Consider the following 20,106-nt stretch of genomic DNA (forward strand, 5'->3'; position numbering starts at 1 on the left):
TAGAAAAAAAAAGAGAGAATGCGGGGAGAAAGAGAGGGGGGAGGATAAGAAGCGAAGAGGAGGAGGGAAGAGGGAGAGAGAGGATGAGAGGGAGGGAGGAGGAGGAGGAGGAGGAGGGAGGAGGAGGAGGGGAGGAGGAGGAGGAGGGGGAGGAGGGAGGAGGAGGGGGGAGGTGAGGGAGGAGGGTGAGGAAAGATGTGGGGAGGGTGAGGAGGAGAGACAATATAATGGGTGTCAAGTGTTAGGGGAGGGGGGCTGATGAGGGAGGGGGAGAGGGAGGGAGGAAGGAGAGGAAAAGGGTGAGGGGCAGGAGTTATGACTTGTGTTTAACTCACATATAATGCACTTGCACACACACACACACACACACACACACACACACACACACACACAGCCTAAAATCAATTATATTTTTTTTAACAATTAACACATCGATCGTCGGATTAAAACTACCAAGTCACAATCATTGTCAGATATCGATCTCTTGATGCTGTTAAAAAAGAGACTCTGAGGGGTAGGGGGGATAGTGTGTGTGTGGGGGGGGTGGAGGGCTGGGGATGGGAGAAGGGGAGGGGGGAACTGAAGCGTTGTTGCCAAACCTGCTGGGGTAGTATTGGTGACCGCTTACTCGGGACACGTCTATCCCTCCTGACCAGCTTCTGCCCTATTCCTCCCTTACCATCATACCTGGAGGACAGCGGGAGGGGATAGGTGGTGGTCAGGTGCAGCCCTCTACCACATGATACACCAACGACAGACGAGGAAAAATCGGACATTGAACCAGGGAGCAGACTGCCTCCGCTCTTCTTAAAGTTGTAGGCCAGAGAAGAGCACCACACCTCCATCCTCCTCCTCAACCTGCCTGCTGGTGCTGACCGGTGTTGCTGGTGGTGACCTGTGTTGGTGCTGCTGGTGCTGGTGGTGACCTGTGTTGTTGCTGGTGGTGGTGACCTGTGTTGCTGCTGGTGGTGGTGACTGTGTTGCTGGCTGGTGGTGGTGATCTGTGTTGCTGCTGCTGGTGGTGGTGGTGACCTGTGTTGTTGCTGGTGGTGGTGGTGATCTGTGTTGCTGCTGCTGCTGGTGGTGACCTGTGTTGCTGCTGGTGCTGGTGGTGACCTGTGTTGCTGCTGGTGCTGGTGGTGACCTGTGTTGTTGCTGGTGGTGACATGTGACCTGTGTTGCTGCTGGTGCTGGTGACTGTGTTGCTGCTGGTGGTGTGACCTGTGTTGCTGCTGGTGGTGACCTGTGTTGTTGCTGGTGGTGGTGACCTGTGTTGCTGCTGGTGCTGTGTGTGGTGACCTGTGTTGCTGCTGGTGCTGGTGGTGACCTGTGTTGTTGCTGGTGGTGGTGACCTGTGTTGCTGCTGGTGCTGGTGGTGACCTATCTTGTTAGCGACCACTGCTGATGGTGACATTTACTGCTGTTGCTGGTGACCTGTGCTGCTTGTGGTGGTGCTGATGACTTACGACAGTGCTGGTGTTAATGTGATGAGAGAGAGAGAGAGAGAGAGAGAGAGAGAGAGAGCCGCAGGTGAGTGTCACTGCGAGAGTATGACGGTCAGGTAAAACAAGGTGCCCCCCCCCACCCCCCATCCCCCTCCTACCTCCCAAGAAGATGAAGAAGAAGAGGAGGAGGAGTAGAAGAAGGAAGGGAAAGAAGAGGAGGATGAAGTGGAGAAAAGGAAGAAAAGTAAGACGAGCAATAGAAGATAAAGAAGAGTAGATGAGGAGGAAAATGAGAAGGGATAGGAAGAAGAGGAGGAGGAGGAGGAAGGGGAAGGGTTAAAACGAGACAAAATAAAAGAATAAGGAGGAAGAGGAGGAGAGAAGGGATAGGAAAGGGGAAAAGAAAAGGGATAGGAAGAAGAGGCGAGAGAAGGAGAAACACGAGACGAAAAAGAATAAGAGAAACAAATAGGAAGAAGATGATGAAGAGGGAGGAGGAGGAGGAAGAAGAAGAGTAGGAGGAGGAAGAAAAAGAAGAGGGAGGAGGAAGAGGAGAAAAAGGAGGAGGAGAAAGAGGAAGAAGAAGAAGAAGAAGAAGAAGAGGAGGAGGAGGAGGAGGAATTCGCCACTCAATACATCATCTTACACCACGTGAGAAGAAACTAAGAAGAATGAATATAATTACAGACAATACAAAACCACACTACAACGAGAGGTACAGGTACAGTTAACCACGACAATACACAAATGTTCACCTATGTACACCTGTTCTACATGTACTAATTAACTTCACCTGATTATGTAGTGCTTTACCTGTGTTTCCCTATTACCTGTTCATTACCTACCTACTCCGGTTGCCCCATTTTCCCTCTACTAACATTGTTCTCGCTCGAGCTAGTATTGACACGAATCCGTCCAGATTACATAAACCTGGTCCAATTAGCTGAAATTGTGTGCCAATTACGGGAGTCCATAACGATTACGGAGTTCCTGTCCCGGTCAATGAAGTTCCGTTTAAATTACAGAAGACCGTCTCGAATACATAAAACTTTATCTTTATTACAGAAGATTGGACAGATTACAGAAATGCGTCCCGATTATGTCATTAGTTAAAGGGTCTCGTGGGTAACCGTCCTCTTTACGTCAACCGTTACAAGCAACCGTCCCCTTTACGTCAACAGTTACAAGCAACCGTCCCCTTTACGTCAACCGTTACAAGCAACCGTCCCCTTTACGTCAACCGTTACAAGCAACCGTCCCCTTTATGTCATACCGCTTGGATATCAGCTCCCAGCATCCCCTTTAAGTAGGTGCCGATACTGACGGAGACTTGACTACCGTGGTCTACCTCCCCCCCAGTGTGTGTGTGTGTGTGTGTGTGTGTGTGTGTGTGTGTGTAATATGGCTGGGTAAATCTATGGCCAAGTTTCTTTACGTCATTTGCCTCTGTTTACCCAGCAGTAATTGGGAACCTGGATGTTAATCGATTTGTGTTCCGGGGTAATGGTTAGACAGTGCAGTTTGCGAGTTGTCCGGTGTTCCTGGATTATTTCTTAGCACTGGGGGTTACACAACTCATTAAGTCAGGGTGTGGCTGTTGTGTTGGCGACAGCTTCTACACCTTAAATATATTCACGCCTAGGTGGCCATAGGGTTGGCCAGAGGCAACCATAGTATTATTTAATAAAACAGTGTGACTTTTTATGGCCACACACTGCACACTGTATAAGCGAATGCAAACAAACAAATCCTCTTTAATAGATACAGGGATTTAAGTGGATTAATCCGTGTCGAGACTCGCGTGGCAATTCCCCCAGGGATTTTATAATAAACCTTATATGTATTTTTTCCACCAATACCATTCCCGTATGGCGTAACTCGTAACGGAGTGACCTTGGAGTAGAGGGACACACACACACACACACACACACACACACACACACACACACACACACACACACACACACTTGGTAAACGAATCCTGATATTTGGAGGAGTTTATGAGTGTTTAGGAGAGCAATATTTCACCACCTCAGGAGAAAGAAGGTCTTGGAAGAGGTGCTTAAACACAAACGCATTACTAAAGACGATGTGACAGTCGCTCAACGAGTTTCTGGTTGATCAGATGTGAAGAGTCGGTGAGTGACGACGATTACTGTACGACTCGAAGTGTATTAAGTGAATCCACACATCAGTACTTAGGGAGAAAAACAAATTAACAATCCTGTAAGATAAAAAAAAAAATCCTTGGAGAACGAAGAAACGAAAACAAAAGAGGTATCGAGTACTCACCTTGGAGGAAGCCATGTCGGAGACGGAGCGGTGGGTCTGGATGGTCTCCAACTGATCCAGACACCAGTCCAGCTCCTCCAACGTCTCCAAGGCCACCTTTGTGTACGTCTCATCTGCGGAGAAAAAAAAACAAACAAACATTAGTTAACACAACTCATAGGAACATGAGATCAAGAGAAGAAAAAACAACTTGGTATCATCTGAACAATAGCCCCCACCCCCTCATCCATCCATCCCAGCTTAGGTTAGGTTGGTTCATTCACATGACAAGAACAGAGTAACACATTAGCATATATAACGTGCATCATCAAACCACACTCCTACCACAGACTCGTAAACTATTAATACTAAAGGGGTGAAGTGAGAGATCATCCCCGTGCATCCTGTTCACAGTAAAGTTCACCCATAAGTTCGTTTAGTCAGATGGGAAATTCATGTCGCACCCAGTATAACGCCATTCACTTTTGCCATCGAGAGGGCCTAGATTAAAAGACATATCGTGAAAAAATATGTTGTTTTATGTAATGATGGGAAACATATATTAACAAAACTCTTCAACATAATCATCCATGAAGGAAGGAAGTATGTGATTTATCGGTGATTTATCTATTATATAAAACCTTAACAGGGTGATTTAGTGATTTATAAGAAAAAACAATGGAAGGTAAAGAAAATAATCAGGAAAAAAATGGAAGAAAATCATAGTCATTTCATCTATCAGTCAGTCAGTCGGTCGGTCAGTCAGTCAGTCAGTCAGTCAGTCAGTCATTGCCATACACTTGTGGGATCAAAGTGTTTGTATTGATAGACATATATTTACACTTATTAATAAAAGACTAAAGATAATGCTTGAAAATAAGTCTTTAATGAAACTCACTAAACCCGGTTCAAACTATACAAAAGCTTTTTTCGTATTCTATTAAAGGTATATAAAAATAACACGAAGATTGAACTGCTTTTAGTAAACAAATACTCCAGCTATAAACAGAGATCCAGCTACCAACAGAGGCTCCAGCTACCAACAGAGGCTCCAGCTACCAACAGAGGCTCCAGCTACCAACAGAGGCTCCAGCTATCAAGAGGCTCCAGCTACCAACAGAGGCTCCAGCTACCAACAGAGGCTCCAGCAACCAAGAGAGGCTCCAGCTACCAACAGAGGCTTAACTATCAACAGAGATCCAGCTATCACTAAGGCACCCCACCTCTTCACCACACCCCCCGCTTCAGCCCCCCAGCAGGTAGCGACAGTCTCAGCATGACAGATCATCTCACAGGACCAGCAGACGTGACGAGGACATGTCCTCTCTTCTTCTTTCTAGATATAGGTAGCGGAAGGTGGGGGGTACACATTTTAACATACTGACAAAAAAAGACGACGCCCTAGTACGGAGCCGCCCAGGATGCCAACCCGCCCACCACCCCACCCGCCCACCACCCACCGCCACCACCCCGCCCTGCCAAACCCACCTGCCCACCACCCCACCCGCCCACCACTCAATATGGAACATCGAGCCCCATGTGTTGATGCTGCTTAAACATGTCGCTTACATGATGGCTTCTCTCATGAACACGACAACAGCAGCGCGACGGATCTCCCACCATGTGTCACTGTCCTACCCAAGACGCGGAGGGGTGAGGAGGGGAGGGGTGAGGAGGGGAGGTGAAGAGGGGAGGGGTGGGGAGGGGGGAGGTGAAGAGGGGAGGTGAGGAGGTGAGGGTGAAGAGGGGAGGGTGAAGAGGGGAGGGGTGAAGAGAGGAGGGGTGAGGAGGGAGGGGTGAGAGGGGAGGTGAGGAGGAGATGAAGATACTGGATGATTATTGGTAAGGAATGATGGGGAGGGGAATTCAATTAAAAGAGCGAAGTTAAATATAATGGTGAAGTCAAATATATTAGTAAAGTCAAATATATTAGTGAAGTCAAGTATAATAGTGGGAAGTCAAAGCTAATGGGGATAAAATTGAGGACAGATTAAAGTTGGCAACGACAATGGAAGTTCGAGGAAGACTAAAGAAGACAGGAAGACAAAAAAAAAAGATAAATGATATAGTTGAAGTCAAAGAGGATTCCTAGAATAACCAGCCAAGGGAGGAAAGATATTTTGGAGGCACTTACCAAAGAGGGGGGGGAGGGGTGAGTGATTGAGTGTGTATGTGTGAGTGTGTCAAAGGTTATGGGGTGAGTGGAAGTGGATGTGTGGAAGTGGATGAGTAAGTGCCGCAGGTGGATATTAGAGAGAGAGAGAGATACTGTGTGTGTGTCTCTGTGTGTGTGTGTGTGTGTCGCCAAATCGCCAAAAAATCGCTTAATAGTGAATATCGTCGCCAAATGTCCCTTGATACGAGCAATGATCATATCAGCAATCTTTACCTGCACAAACACACCTTTACCTGTTCGTGTGTGTCTACTCACGCCGAACTGTTCAAGAAGAATTGACCCAGGGAAGGTGGTAGGTGGGGGGTGAAGGAGGGGGGTGTGGGGGAAGGAGGTGGGGGTGAAGGAGGTGGGGTAAGGAGGTGGGGTAGAGGTGGGTGGGAGGTAGAGGTGGGGCGGGGAAGAGGTGGATGGAGGTAGAGGTAGGGGAGGTAGAATGGAGAGGGGTGGAGGGGGTAGAGAGTAAGGGGAGGGAGGTAGATGGAGTTAGAAGGATGGAGGTAGGGGGTGAGGTAGGGGGGGAGGTAGGGGGGGTGGAGGTAGGAGGGAGGGAGGTAGGGGACGGAGGTAGGGGATGGAGGTGGGGGTGGAGGCAGGGGGTGGAGGAGAGGGGGTGGAAATAGAGTGGAGGAGGTGGAGGGAGAGGTGGGAGTTAGGATGGAGGTAGGGGTGGCGGTGGGGATGGTAGGGGGATGGAGGGGGATGGAGGTAGGGTGGAGGCAGGGGGTGGAGGAGAAGGTGGAGGTGAGAAGGGGGAGGTAGGGGATGGAGGTAGGGGGATGGAGGTAGGGGATGGAGGTAGGGGGATGGGAGGGGATGGAGGGGTGGAGGTAGGGGTGGAGTAGAAGGATGGAGGGTGGGGTAGGGGTGGAGGAGGGGGTGGGAGGTAGGGGGGGGGTGGAGGTAGGGGTGATGTAGGGGGTGGAGGTAGGGGGTGGAGGTAAGGGGGTGGGAGGGGGGTTGGAGGTAAGGCTGAGGTAAGGGGTGGAGGTAAGGGTGGAGGTAAGGTGAGTGGAAGAGGTAGGGTGGAGTGAAGGTGTAGTAGGGGGAGGTGGAGGGGGAGGTAGGGGGTGGAGGTAGGGGTGGAGGAGGGGGGTGGAGGTAGGGGTGAGGTATGGAGAGAGGGAGTAAGGATGGAGGTAGGGGAGGTAGGGGAGAGGAGGTAGAGGGGAGATAGGAGGGGTGGAGGAGGTAGGGGGGTGGAGGTAGGGGGTGGAGGTAGGGGGGTGGAGGTAGGGGGGGTGGGGAGGGGGGGTGGAGGTAGGGGGTGAGGGGGGGGGGTGGAGGTAGGGGGGGTGGAGGTAGGGGGGTGGAGGTAGGGGGTGGAGGTAGGGGTGGAGGTAGAGGTGGGAGTTAGAAGGATGGAGGCAGGGGGGGAGGTAGGGGGGTGGAGGCAGGGGGTGGAGGTAGGGGTGGAGGTAGGGGGGGGGAGGTAGAGGTGAGTAAGGATGGAGGTAGGGTGTGGAGGTAGGAGTAGAGGTAGATGGTGGGGGTAGGGAGGTGGAGATAGATTTGGGTGAGGAGGGTGAAGGTAAGGGTGAGGTAGAGGGGAGGAGGAGAAGGTGAGGGGGGGAGGAGAAGGGGTGGAGGAAGGAATGTTTGTCTGTCACTTTCTAAGAATCTCCTGACCACCGTAACGTTAAAAGGTCCAGATATAAATATTCGTGACTAACTTGGAGACAGCTAGTACAAACAGTGAATGACAGGTGGTATATATGGTACTGACAGATGGCACGAAAACATTCTGGACAGCTGGTACAAACTCAGAACAGCTGGTTACAAACACTACATAACACCACAATGAACAAACCACATCCACAGCTGGTTCTTGTCACGAAATTAAGACATTATCCTTGAGCCTATGTTAATCTGTTCCGACTACTCTCATTATACCTTCCTGGGAAACAATCATTGTATCATTCTTATCATCCCTCGTATATCATCTCTATTCCTTCCTTACTAAATTCATCATCATCATCATCATTAAGACACGTCTTAATGAGCCTTTCCTTATATCTAAACACCTGCGCAGGTATAAATACGTCAGTACAGGTGCGTTAATTGGTTTATCTATTTACAGTATGAAAATTATGGGTAAAAAAGGCGATTCTGACGACTTTAAACATTAGGTTAAGTTTTTATCATACGTACTAGTAACTAGGCAAAGGGGGTTGGTCACCAGATAACAATGTAATCACCAGGCAACACTGTCATCACCAGGTAACACTGTCATCCCCAGGTAACACTGTCATCACCAGGTAACACTGTCATCACCAGGTAACACTGTCATCACCAGGTAACACTGTCATCACCAGGTAACACTGTCATCACCAGGTAACACTGTCATCACCAGGTAACACTGTCATCACCAGGTACTACACTTCTCACCAGTAACATCATAAACACTCATCCCAGTAACACTGTCATCACCAGGAAACACTGTCATCACCAGGTAACACTGTCATCACCAGGTAACACTGTCTCACCAGGTAACACTGTCATCACCAGGTAACACTGTCATCACCAGGTAACACTGTCATCACCAGGTAACACTGTCATCACCAGGTAACACTGTCATCACCAGGTAACACTGTCATCACCAGGTAACACTGTCATCACCAGGTAACACTGTCATCACCAGGTAACACTGTCATCACCAGGTAACACTGTCATCACCAGGTAACACAATCAACAAATCACACTTTCACCATTACCAGGTGGCGGCGTACATCCTTCGTCATGTGTGTGGGTCCTGCCAGTCAACGACCCGTACACGACACAGCAGGAGAGAGACACAGGTCCCACGGTATCCTTCTGGTTATTTATGATAGCAACTAAAAGCACCACTTTTTTTTTCAGGACACTAATACGAGCACTTCATTCGCCTCCTTCAGACACTAACAACTTCTTCAAAACACTTGCTACAAACACCTCATTTGGCCTCTTTCAGACACCTTCAGGAGAGCTACTACTACTACAAGTCCTCACTTTGATCTCTTGAGTGACTAAACCTACTTCTTCACACTAGTTCCATCGCCCGACAATGAGACACTAAGCCAAGAACCGTCTAACATCCGCCATTTAAAACACCCTTCAAAAATATCCTCATCCTACTTCCACGACCTGCTGTGATTCCTGATAACTGTACACCACCCAACACTCCCCTAATAGACCTCTCCCACCCCAACCACCAGAAGCTCCTCCTCCGCCAGTACCTTCCGAGACGTTGCTGTTAGGTCGAGGTCCATCACAGTCACGTCAGAGACTTCGTAAACAACAGTGGGCTATTGACTTTGGCAGGGATGAGGTGTGTGTGTGTGTGTGTGTGTTGGTGGTCTTGTTCATACTAATAGAGTGAGAGGGGAAGAGAAAGGAGTGCCCACATCACCCTTCCTTTTCCTTCTCCTCTTCAACTGGAGTGAGTATTGCAAGGTTTGAAAAGAGATTCAGGTCTCCCCCTCATCCATGGTCACCTCAAGCAGGGTGCTGAGACTTGTGTGTGTGTGTCGAGGACCTGAACCCTGAGAGTCTTCATCGGTGACGCGTCTTATATATATGTGGCGGTGACGAGGGCCTGATAGTAGACCAACGTGGCACTGAACGCTACACACACAATAAAAATAAATATAGAATGAATGAAACAAAAAGCCTCAACGAAAACTTATGACACGCTAGATAATAATGAAAATGGTGCACTAAAGACTGATTAACTGACTGTAGGCGCGAAAACAAACCTAAAAAAAAAAGAGTTAAAAAGGTAAAATCACAGAAAACGATGACACGACAGATGAGAAACACAAACAAAATAATGGCGCCACGAAATAAGTAATAGGCGAGAAAGAACCGAACCAGTGACGCACCTCCACAAAAAAAAAACGTGATATCACTTCAGAAGAACAAACGATCCCCATAAAAGCTAAAGAGGGAGATTAAGAGGAAGAGGAGAAAGAGGAGGAGGAGGGAGAGGAAGTGTGTCATAGAGGAGAAAGAAAATTACGAAGAATGTGTAACGATGTATCTGACACCATCACACGCCTCTCACCACCGCTTGATATAAACACCGACTCATGTATTTACAGGAAGAAATAAAATAACAATAGAGAATGACAAATAAGGAATAAATAAGAAAAAAGTTGAATAAGACGAAGAAGACAAAGACGACGGAGAAGACAACGAAGACGTAAAAGAAGTTGAAGACGAAGAAGAACAAGAAGAGGAGGAAAAGATCAGACGAAAGACAAAAAGGCTGGAAAAGATAAAATAAGAATGCAACAAAGACAAACTGAAAAAAAAAAAACACAGGAATAAGGAAAATGAGAACAGAATAAACAATAAATAAAAAAAATAGAAGGAAGGAAGGAAAGCAGGCAAATAAAAACACACACACACACACACACACACACACACACACTTCACCTCTCTACACAGCCAAGTGACATCATCGTGTACACATTACTAAGATCTTCCTCATTATTATTAAACTACCCTTTATTTATCGACAGGCCTCCCATTGTTAAGCTGATGGGACTGACCTCTAAACATCGGTCATGGGAGAAGTAAAAAAATAAATAAAAATAAATCAGTTTTAAATTATTGATATGTATTTTGTTTTTATTGATCCAAATGTAGGTAGGCGATAATAATAGGGCAGACCTTTGCTGTGTATTGGTAGCAAAGTTGCGGTTATTAACCTGATACCTCTTCTCCTCCGCTCCTCTTTCATCCTCCCCCGTGTTGTGACCTTAAGACACACGAAATTCATAACTCATCCTGTGGTGTAATCTTACGTCACGACAAATGTGCAAGCATCCTTCACAACCTTTGCTTTGTTCTTTAAGCTAGAGTTTGTGAAAACATGGGTCGTTAGTGTGTGTGTGTGTGTGTGTGTGTGTGTGTGTGTGTGTGTGTGTGCGTTTTAAGCAAGACACATCCTCAACCACCCAAAACTTTCACAACCAACAACATTATACCCAACTACCACAATTACCACAATCCTATACAACCACCAAAACTATCACTATTAACAAACCATCTTACCAACCAACTACCACTACCACCATCAACCCACACCATCAACCAATCAACCACCATTACCATCACCACCATCAACCAATCAACCACCATTACGACCACCACCATCAACCAATCAACCATTACGACCACCATCAACCATCATTACCACCATCACCATCATCAACCAATCAACCACCACATCACCACCATCAACCACTACCACTATCACGACCACAGTACAGAGCCAACCAACCAGCGATCAAGACAAGGTGACCAATGATCTAATTTGATCTGGCTATAAAAATAATCACTTTCTCGTTCAAACATCCGCGTCGCAACTGGATATGGAGGGGAAGGGGGTAGGGGAATTGAGGAGGAAGTAGGGAAGTGTGAGGGAAGGGGGAAGGAAGGTAGGGGAGAGAGAGGGGGGGAAGGAGGAAGGGGACAGAGGGAAGGAGGAAGGGGGGTAGGAACAGAGGGGGAAGGAGGGAAGGTAGAGGAGAGAAGAGAGGATGTAAGGAGAGAGGTGTGAGAGAATAGGAAAGATGGGTATGTGAGGATGGGACGGTAAGATGAAAGGTGAAAAATGACAGAAAAGGAAAGGTGGGGAAAGGGAAGTGGGTAGAGGAAATAAAAAGAGGAGAGAAAGGGGAAGGAGAAAATGGGAAGAGTGAGGAAAGGAAAGGGAGAGTGGGGAATGGAAAAGGGGGAAAGAGTGAAGGAAAGGGGATAGGCAACAAGGAGAGGGAGAGAGAAAAAGAGGGAAGGAATAAAAGGGGGAAGGAAAAAAGAGGAGAAGGAGGATGAATATGCCTGGTCCTCTCTCTCTCTCTCTCTCATTCTTCCCCCACACGTACGTCACCACCCTGCTGATTGACCACACCTGCGTCCCCTAACAGGTGTGTTGCTAGAAACTCAATCTGTTACTATAATTAACCCGGAAGATAAACATTGGGTGTGTGTGTGTGTTGGATGTTGTAGTGACGTTTTATTTCAGTGATGTTGGATGTAAACATTTCTCATTGATGTAAGGATGTGGTATAAAATGTTTCTTCTTCTAGGAAATGACAAATATTTCTCACTAACATAAAAAACATTCAATAAACGTTTCTCACCAACATAAAAAAAAACATTCAATAAATGTTTCTCACTAGCATAAAAAAACATTCAATAAAAGTTTCTCACTAACACAATAAACGTTTTTCACTCACACAATAAACGTTTCTCACCTCACAATAAACGTTTCTCACTCACACAATAAACGTTTCTCACTAACACAATAAACGTTTCTAACTAACAGACAATAAATAATTCCCAGTATCAGTAGCTCGCCATAGAGGGAAAATAATTATGCATTCTGGGAAACCATTTTTTTTTCATATTTCCACGAGATAATAATGAGGACTTATGACTATCGCGTGACGTCTGTTGCTGTCCTCACGTGAAGCAATATTGTTGCTGTTTTAATTAGCTAGGATTTATATAGGATTAATTAGCTAGGATTTATATAGGATTAATTAGCTAGGATTTATATAGGATTAATTAGCTAGGATTTATATAGGATTATTAACTATGATTTATATATGATTAATTAGCTAGGATTTATATAGGATTAATTAGCTAGGATTTATATAGGATTAATTCTGGATTTATATAGGATTAATTAGCTAGGATTTATATAGGATTAATTAGCTAGGATTTATATAGGATTAATTATCTTGGATTTATATAGGATTAATTAGCTAGGATTTATATAGGATTAATTAGCTAGGATATAGATGCTCTGTGATTAGTTAAAGTCTTTCACTAAAAATAATAGTAAATAATCAAACTTTTCTTACTAATGAGAGAGAATTAAACGTTTCTCACTGATGTATGTACACATGTTTCTCATTAACACAACCAACATTAATTCAACATTTCTAGCCACTGTAGGTATTAAATGTTTCTCAGTAACATTAACAAAAACATAATTAAAACAAACATTCATTAACGTTTCTCACTAAAGACAACCTCGTGTTAAATATATTTCTCAAACTACTCTGGGCAACATGAGAAACACTTACTAATGACATAAAAAACGTTCCTCAATGACGTCAAAAGGACGTCACTTGAGCCAACGTAGCTGAGGCGTCATGGCTAATTCTTAAATGATTGGTCAATGAGTTAAAGCTCTGTGAGTGGCCAATACACCAAGCTCTGTGAGTGGCCAATACACCAAGCTCTTTGAGTGGCCAATACACCAAGCTCTTTGATTGTGTACACCAAGCTCTTTGAGTGGCCAGTAAGTCGAGTGCTACTGCAATCTGAAAATACCAACAATAACACAAGTAGATAATTAATTGACCCTTAGGCATATATGAACCTCTGACCTTAAACCTTTGATATTGAGGTTTATAGAGGCTGGTCAGTGGTGATAAGTGTAAGTGGAAAGTGTCGTCACAATACCTGTACCAATACGAGTTGTGTCCAGAAAGACAGACATCCAAAGTGACAAGAGACAGACACCAAGGCAGGAAGACGCTTGACAGACAGACAGACAGACAGACATAAGCCTAGACAGATGGCAAGAAACGTACCATAATACATCACTTGTTTTAAAGTAGAATAATAATAATATGTGTTTCGACAGCAGGTACAAGGGTTGATCAGGGGATTAATTTAAGATACGATTAATAGCCAAGAGAAAGTCGGCCCCATTATCTCCCATTACTTATTATAATGACCGTGTCGAGTAATTAACCCCTTAATAAACTCAATGGGGATGTTATTTTCACTTATTAAAAAAAATCACTTCATTAATATTCACAATCTTAATAATAATGACAAGTATTTATAATTATCATTGTCTATCGTCCAGGTGAGGTGTCCAAGGTAAGGTGTTCAAGGTGAGGTGTTCAAGGTGAGGTGTTCAAGGTGAGGTGTTCAAGGTGAGGTGTCCAGGTGAGGTGTCCAAGGTGAGGTGTCCAAGGTGAGGTGTCCAAGGTGAGGGGTTCAAGGTGAGGGGTTCAAGGTGAGGTGTCCAAGATGAGGTATCCAAGATGAGGGGTTCAAGGTGAGGTCCAAGGGTGAGGGTCCAGGAGGGTCTGGCAGAGGCTCAAGGTGAGGTGGTCCAGGTGAGGTGTCCAAGGTGAGGTGTCCAAGGTGAGGGTCCATGTGAGGTGTTCAAGGTGAGGTCCAAGGTGAGGGGTCTGCGTGGGCTCACAGAGGTTCACAAGAGGGTCTTGACAGAGGTGTCCAAGATGAGGTATCCAAGACGAGGGTTCACGTGAGGGGTTCAAGGTGAGGGTCCAAGGTGAGGGGTTCACAGAAATCCAGTGAGGTCCAAGAGGTGTCCAAGGTGAGAAACGCAAGGTGAGGTGTCCAAGGTGAGGTGGGTCCAAGGTGAGGTCTAAGGTGAGGGTTCACAGAGGTGTGTCCGTGGTGTCCAAGGTGAGGGTTCACGTGAGGGGTTCAAGGTGAGGGGTTCAAGGTGAGGTATCCAGGTGAGGTGTCCAGGTGAAGTGTCCAAGAATATACCCAACTCTCACTATAACATGTAATAAACGCCTAAGACTGTCTTCAGGGTCAACACCACACTGTAATTAATCCTAAGAGTGACGCCTACACGTGTCATACCTCTAATTAATTACACGTGTCACACTTCTCATTAATTACAAATGTCACACCTCTTAATTAATTACACATGTCACACCTCTTAATTAATTACACGGGTCACACCTATTAATTAATTACCTGTGTCACACCTATTAATTAATTACACGTGTCACACTAATTACACGTGTCACACCTCTAATTAATTGTAAAACTCGAGAAAACCTGAAAAAATTTTGGTTGATTATTTTTTTTCGGTCTTAGAGATAGAATAAGGTTGGAGGTCACTCTGAGCTGCCGGCGGCCATATTGTGGTTGGCAAAAGAGGCTAGGTCGCGGGCCGTGTCCCTCCAGTTAATGAATTTTCTCACTTGTTTACACATTATCAAACGTATTTATGAATGAATAGTAGAACAATAATCCAGGTAGACTAGCAGTACGCACGTCGTTGGCTGGTGAGGTGTGGAGGCTGGCAGCGGGCTCTTGCCAACCACAGTATGGAGGCAACGCGGCTGGCTGGCTGGCTGGCTTCACTCCCGGCAGAGCTATACACCGCCCATGAAGCCTCCACCCTTGTTCTACCTCCATGGTGATTGTCATATACTGCACCATTACCCCCTTTAACACCACAACCTACACCATCACCCCCTCTAACACCACAACCTGCACCATCACCCCCTCTAACACCACAACCTGCACCATCACCCCCTCTAACACCACAACCTGCACCATCACCCCCTCTAACACCACAACCTGCACCATTATCACCATTACCTCACAGAAATTCAGGATGAGAGAGAGAGAAAGGTGTACAGAACAGGTGTGTACAGAACAGGTGTGTGACTAATAAAACTACCTTTCTTTCTAACTACCCATTATTAATCTACTCCTGCCAGGTGCTTCAAGATTACACCTGTATAGACTCTGAATGGTCTTTTCTGCCTGAGTGCTTCAAAAGTTGTGTAGTCTGTGTGTTTGTTGTCTCAGATGCTTCACTGCTATAGTGTTCGGTGCTTCAATTGCTTCACTGATATATTATTCGGTGCTTCAAATGCATTTCTACTATACTGTTCGGTGCTTCAAATTCGTCTCTCCCTCTTGACCATTAACCCTCTACACCTCACCCCTCCCCTCTCTCTCTCTCCTCCACCCCTACCTCCCCCTCCCCTCTCTCCTCTCTCCCCTCTACACCCCCCACCCTCCCACCCCCTCCCCCCTCTCTCTCTCTCACCCCCACCTCACCTCCCTCTCTCTCTCCTCCCCCCACCTCACCTCCCTCTCCTCTCCTCCCTTCCCACCCCACCTCCCTCCTCTCTCTCCTCCACACCCCCACCATCCCTCTCTCTCCTCCACACCCCCCACACCTCCATCTCAACTCGTCCTTCATGACTACGTGTACTCACCCCCTCAACACTACTACAAAGACATTACATATTACTCCTCACGACCAAAGCCTCTCAACCTAGGCTATGTCACCCGTCCATCAATCCGGCTCCGTCCGTCGTCTGTCTATCTGTCCCTGTATATTTGGGTGGAGTGGATGATGGGAGTGGGGGGGAGGCAGAGGGAGGTAAAGTGGGTGAAGGAAGTAGATGGGAGGTGATGGGGAGTGGATAGGAAGTGGAGGAAGGGTGAAGGGAATGGATGGGAGGTGATAAGAACATAAGAATGGAGGAAACTGCAGAGGGTCTTTCGGCCCATATTGGTCAGTCCCCTTTACACCTAACCCCTATCGCTCATATATCCATCCAACCCATGTTTGAAACTATCCAGGGTATTCGAGCTAATGCTTATGATGATGTTTGGTAACTTGTTCCACTCATCCACTACCCTATTTCCAAACCAATGTTTACCTATCTAGCGCCTAAATCTAAATGTGTCTAATTTAAAACCATTGCTACGAGCCCGCTCCTGGTTGGATAGTTTGAGTACCTTTGTAATGTCCCCTTTGTTTAGCCCTGCCTTCCATTTATACACCTCTATCATGTCGCCCCTCACTCTATGTCTCTCGAGGGAGTGCAAATTAAGATGCTTTAACCTGTCTCTATACTCAAGGTTCCTAATGCCCGGGATTAGTCTTGTCATTCTCCTCTGAATTCTTTCTAAGGATTCTATATCCATTCTGTAGTACGGTGACCAGAACTGAACTGTGTAATCCAAGTGAGGTCTCACAAGCGCAAGATATAATTTTAGGTGATGGGGAGTGGACGGGAGGTGGAGGGAGTGGACGGGAGGTGGAGGGAGTGGACGGGAGGTGGAGGGAGTGGACGGGAGGTGGAGGGAGTGGACGGGAGGTAGAAGGAGCGTGAAGGGAGTGGATGCGAGATGATGGGGAGTGGATGGAAGGTGGATGAAGGGTGAATGGAATGGATGGTAGGTGAAGGAAGTGGATGCAAGGTGGAGTGGGGTGATGGGAGTGAATGGGAAATGAATGCTAGGTAATGAGGAATGGATGGGAGGTGGTTAATGGTGGTTGAAGGGGAGTGGATGGGGTGAGGGGGAGGAGATGAATAGGAAAAACAGGGAAGAGGAGAGATGAGCGAATGAGAGGGAAGAAGAGTAAGAAAGAGAGAGAGAGAGAGAGAGAGAGAGAGAGAGAGAGAGAGAGAGAAAAAAAAAGAGAAGGAGGTAGAGGGAAAAGAGGAATCAAGTAAAGGAGCAAAAGAGAACATATCAAATGAATAAAACAGATAAAAAAAGAATGAAAAAAAAGATAAATAACACAAACAAGAAAAAACAGACAAAAACAAAAATAAGAAAACAAAAACAAACGAACAACAAAACAAAGAGAGTTACAAGAATAATCAGCGACTGACGATATGATAAACAAGAAACTAGATATATTTGTGATTGATCTTCCGCGAAATACACAACACAGGAACATCACACAGCAAGCTGCTAGTGAGTCCTTCCCGGAAGTTGTCAGCTGGGGGAGAGGGGAAAGAGGGGAGAGGGGAACGAGGGAGAGTGGGAGGAAGGAGAGGGGGAAGGGGGAAAGAGGGAAAGAGGAGAGGAGGGGAGAAATGGAAGGGAGAGCGGGAGGAAGGAGAGAAGAGGGCGAGAGGGAGGGAGGAAGGAGGGGGAAGGGGAAGGAGGGAAGGATCATATTTGGGGAGGGGAGTCCTACAGGTGGTCTAGTTTGATTGGCTGATTAGTATGGCGGAAGCTATAGTTTATAACGATGACGAGGATGGTTATGTAAACACTGAGGGGACAAGAGTTTAGATAAATTCACAAGAAATATAAACATAAAATTAACAGAGGTGTAAAATAGTGCGGTTACGTTAATAAGAGGTGTAAAATAGTAAAGGTTACAATAGAGGCGTAAACAGCAGCGTTGTGTTAATATGGAGGTGTAAACAGTAAAGGGTACGTTAACAGAGGTGTAAACAGTAAAGGGTTACGTTAACAGAGGTGTAAACAGTAAAGGGTTACGTTAACAGAGGTGTAAACAGTAAAGGGTTACGTTAACAGAGGTGTAAACAGTAAAGGGTTACGTTAACAGAGGTGTAAACAGTAAAGGGTTACGTTAACTGAGGTGTAAACAATAAACAAATACGTGAACTGCGGATATATATTGTACATTAACAAGATCCCGTTAACAGATATAAACACTCACGCCTAGATATCGTTAACAGATATATAAACATTTAACACACACAAGATACCATTAATATTCATATACACAGTAAACACATCAGTATATTATTAATAAACATTTATACATCAAACACAATCCAAATAAGGAGAGAAGTATATCTACGTCACACAATATCATATCTACGTAACAACATCATATCTACGTCACACAGCATCATATCTACGTCACAATATCATATCTACGTAACAACATCACATCTACGTCACGCAACACCAAATCTACGTCACACAACATCATATCTACGTCACAACATTATATCTACGTCACAATATCAAATCTACGCAATACATCATCATATCTACGTCACACATATGTACGTCACAACATATCTACATCACAACATCAAGGCATTGAATTACATATACAAGAGAGAGAGAGAGAGAGAGAGAGAGAGAGGGGGGGGCAGGCTTAGAACTCTTATATGAAAGAGCTTAACTGATATAATTATATACAGTATATATAGAGGATCTGAACCTACACAAGAGTGATAGAATTCCATTTCAGATGACTGAAACCTTTATAGATAAGTGGGATTAGACGCTGCGTACAGGATTCAACCTCACAGGAGTGGGTTCAAGTGACGTACAGGGGGATTTAAACCTATGCGAGTGGAATTCAGTGAGAGGATTCGAATACGAGTCTTTACGAGTTAAGAGAGATGATTCGAAACCACATAAAAGGAGAGCTGGAGTGTTTTTTTTTTTTTATAAATATAGACGACTCGATCCCGTAAAATTATGATGAGTATTTTTTCTATTTAATTGTTTTTCCCCCTACACACCTGTCCTCACCTATACACACCTGTCTTCACCTCTACACACCTGTCTTCACCTCTACACCCCTGTCCTCCCCACTATCCTCCCGCTACACTCTTGTTTTCACCCTACACCCATATCTTCCCCTTACACCCTTGTCCTCCCCTACACCCCCGTCCACCCCTACACCCCCGTCCACCTCCCTTACCTGCTGATGCTAATGACAACTGTTTATGAGCCACACCTTGGTGACGTGTACCAGGGCAGTGGGTGATGTGATGAATTGGTGGGGAGGGGAGAGGGGCGGGGAAGGGATAGGGGCGGGGAGGGGATAGGGGAGGGGAGGGGAGGGAACGAGTAGGGTAAGTGATCTGATGGATAACTGGGAGGGGGGAGAGGAAGGGATGGGAGAGGTTAAAGGTAGATGGAAACTGGAAGGGAAGGTAAGAGGAGGAATGTGGAGGGATATATATGTGTGGGGAGGAAAGTTATCAAGCCCGAGAACAGCAAATATGGACACAATATGAAACTGGGCAATGGTAGGAGGGGTGTAGGGGTGAGGGAGGGTCAGAGGGGGGGGTGAGGGAGGTGGGTCAGGGGATGAGGGGGTGGGTTCAGGGGGGTGAGGGAGGGGGCAAGGGCAGGGGATGGGTAATTGAAGGGTTGTTTAGAAATATTATATGGACAGGAAAGATTATACAGTATATAACACAGCACAACAAAAAGCAATACAACGCAACACAATACAGCACAACACAATACAACACAACATAATACAGTACAATACAACACAGAGCTGATCTACCACCAAGGTTGTCGTTTAAAGTCCTCCAGGCATGCCAGGTGACCTTCCCAATATGCACATGACCTTGCATAGAGTTTATTTTGTCTCTCAGCCTGCAAGTGTGATAACGACCCATTAAAAAAAAAGACCTTGCATTTTCAGGGTTACAGTGTAAAGAAAGAATCAACGTAACACGGATATAATAAGCTTCATAGTGTGCGTCACTAGAAACCGTCCCGACAGGTATATCTCGTGCACTTATTGCCTCATGACCGTATGTCTGTACCTCAATGTCAAACCCGATAAGACATGAATTACAACCCTATAATGTTGTATTAGTAACCTCTTAACCACTTATAAGTCTCAGCTGTACGGAGATAACATTCACGATTACCGATACTTTAAAAAAT

At 45.8% G+C, this 20,106-nt stretch overlaps 1 protein-coding gene across 3 annotated transcripts in view; it reads right to left on the bottom strand.

The window, feature by feature from the left end:
* Window positions 1–20,106, bottom strand: part of LOC121874400 (cAMP-specific 3',5'-cyclic phosphodiesterase 4C-like) — a 183,940-nt gene that overhangs the window by 85,495 nt on the left and 78,339 nt on the right. For all 3 annotated transcript variants that reach the window (XM_042378535.1, XM_042378531.1, XM_042378532.1), the window contains one exon: window positions 3,738–3,850. In XM_042378535.1, coding sequence (XP_042234469.1) covers window positions 3,738–3,850 — 113 coding nt within the window. The remainder of the gene's footprint in view (window positions 1–3,737; window positions 3,851–20,106) is intronic.

Source organism: Homarus americanus, unplaced genomic scaffold (assembly GCF_018991925.1).
Source record: "Homarus americanus isolate GMGI-L3 unplaced genomic scaffold, GMGI_Hamer_2.0 scaffold14064, whole genome shotgun sequence".
NCBI classification, from domain to species: Eukaryota; Metazoa; Arthropoda; class Malacostraca; order Decapoda; family Nephropidae; genus Homarus; species Homarus americanus.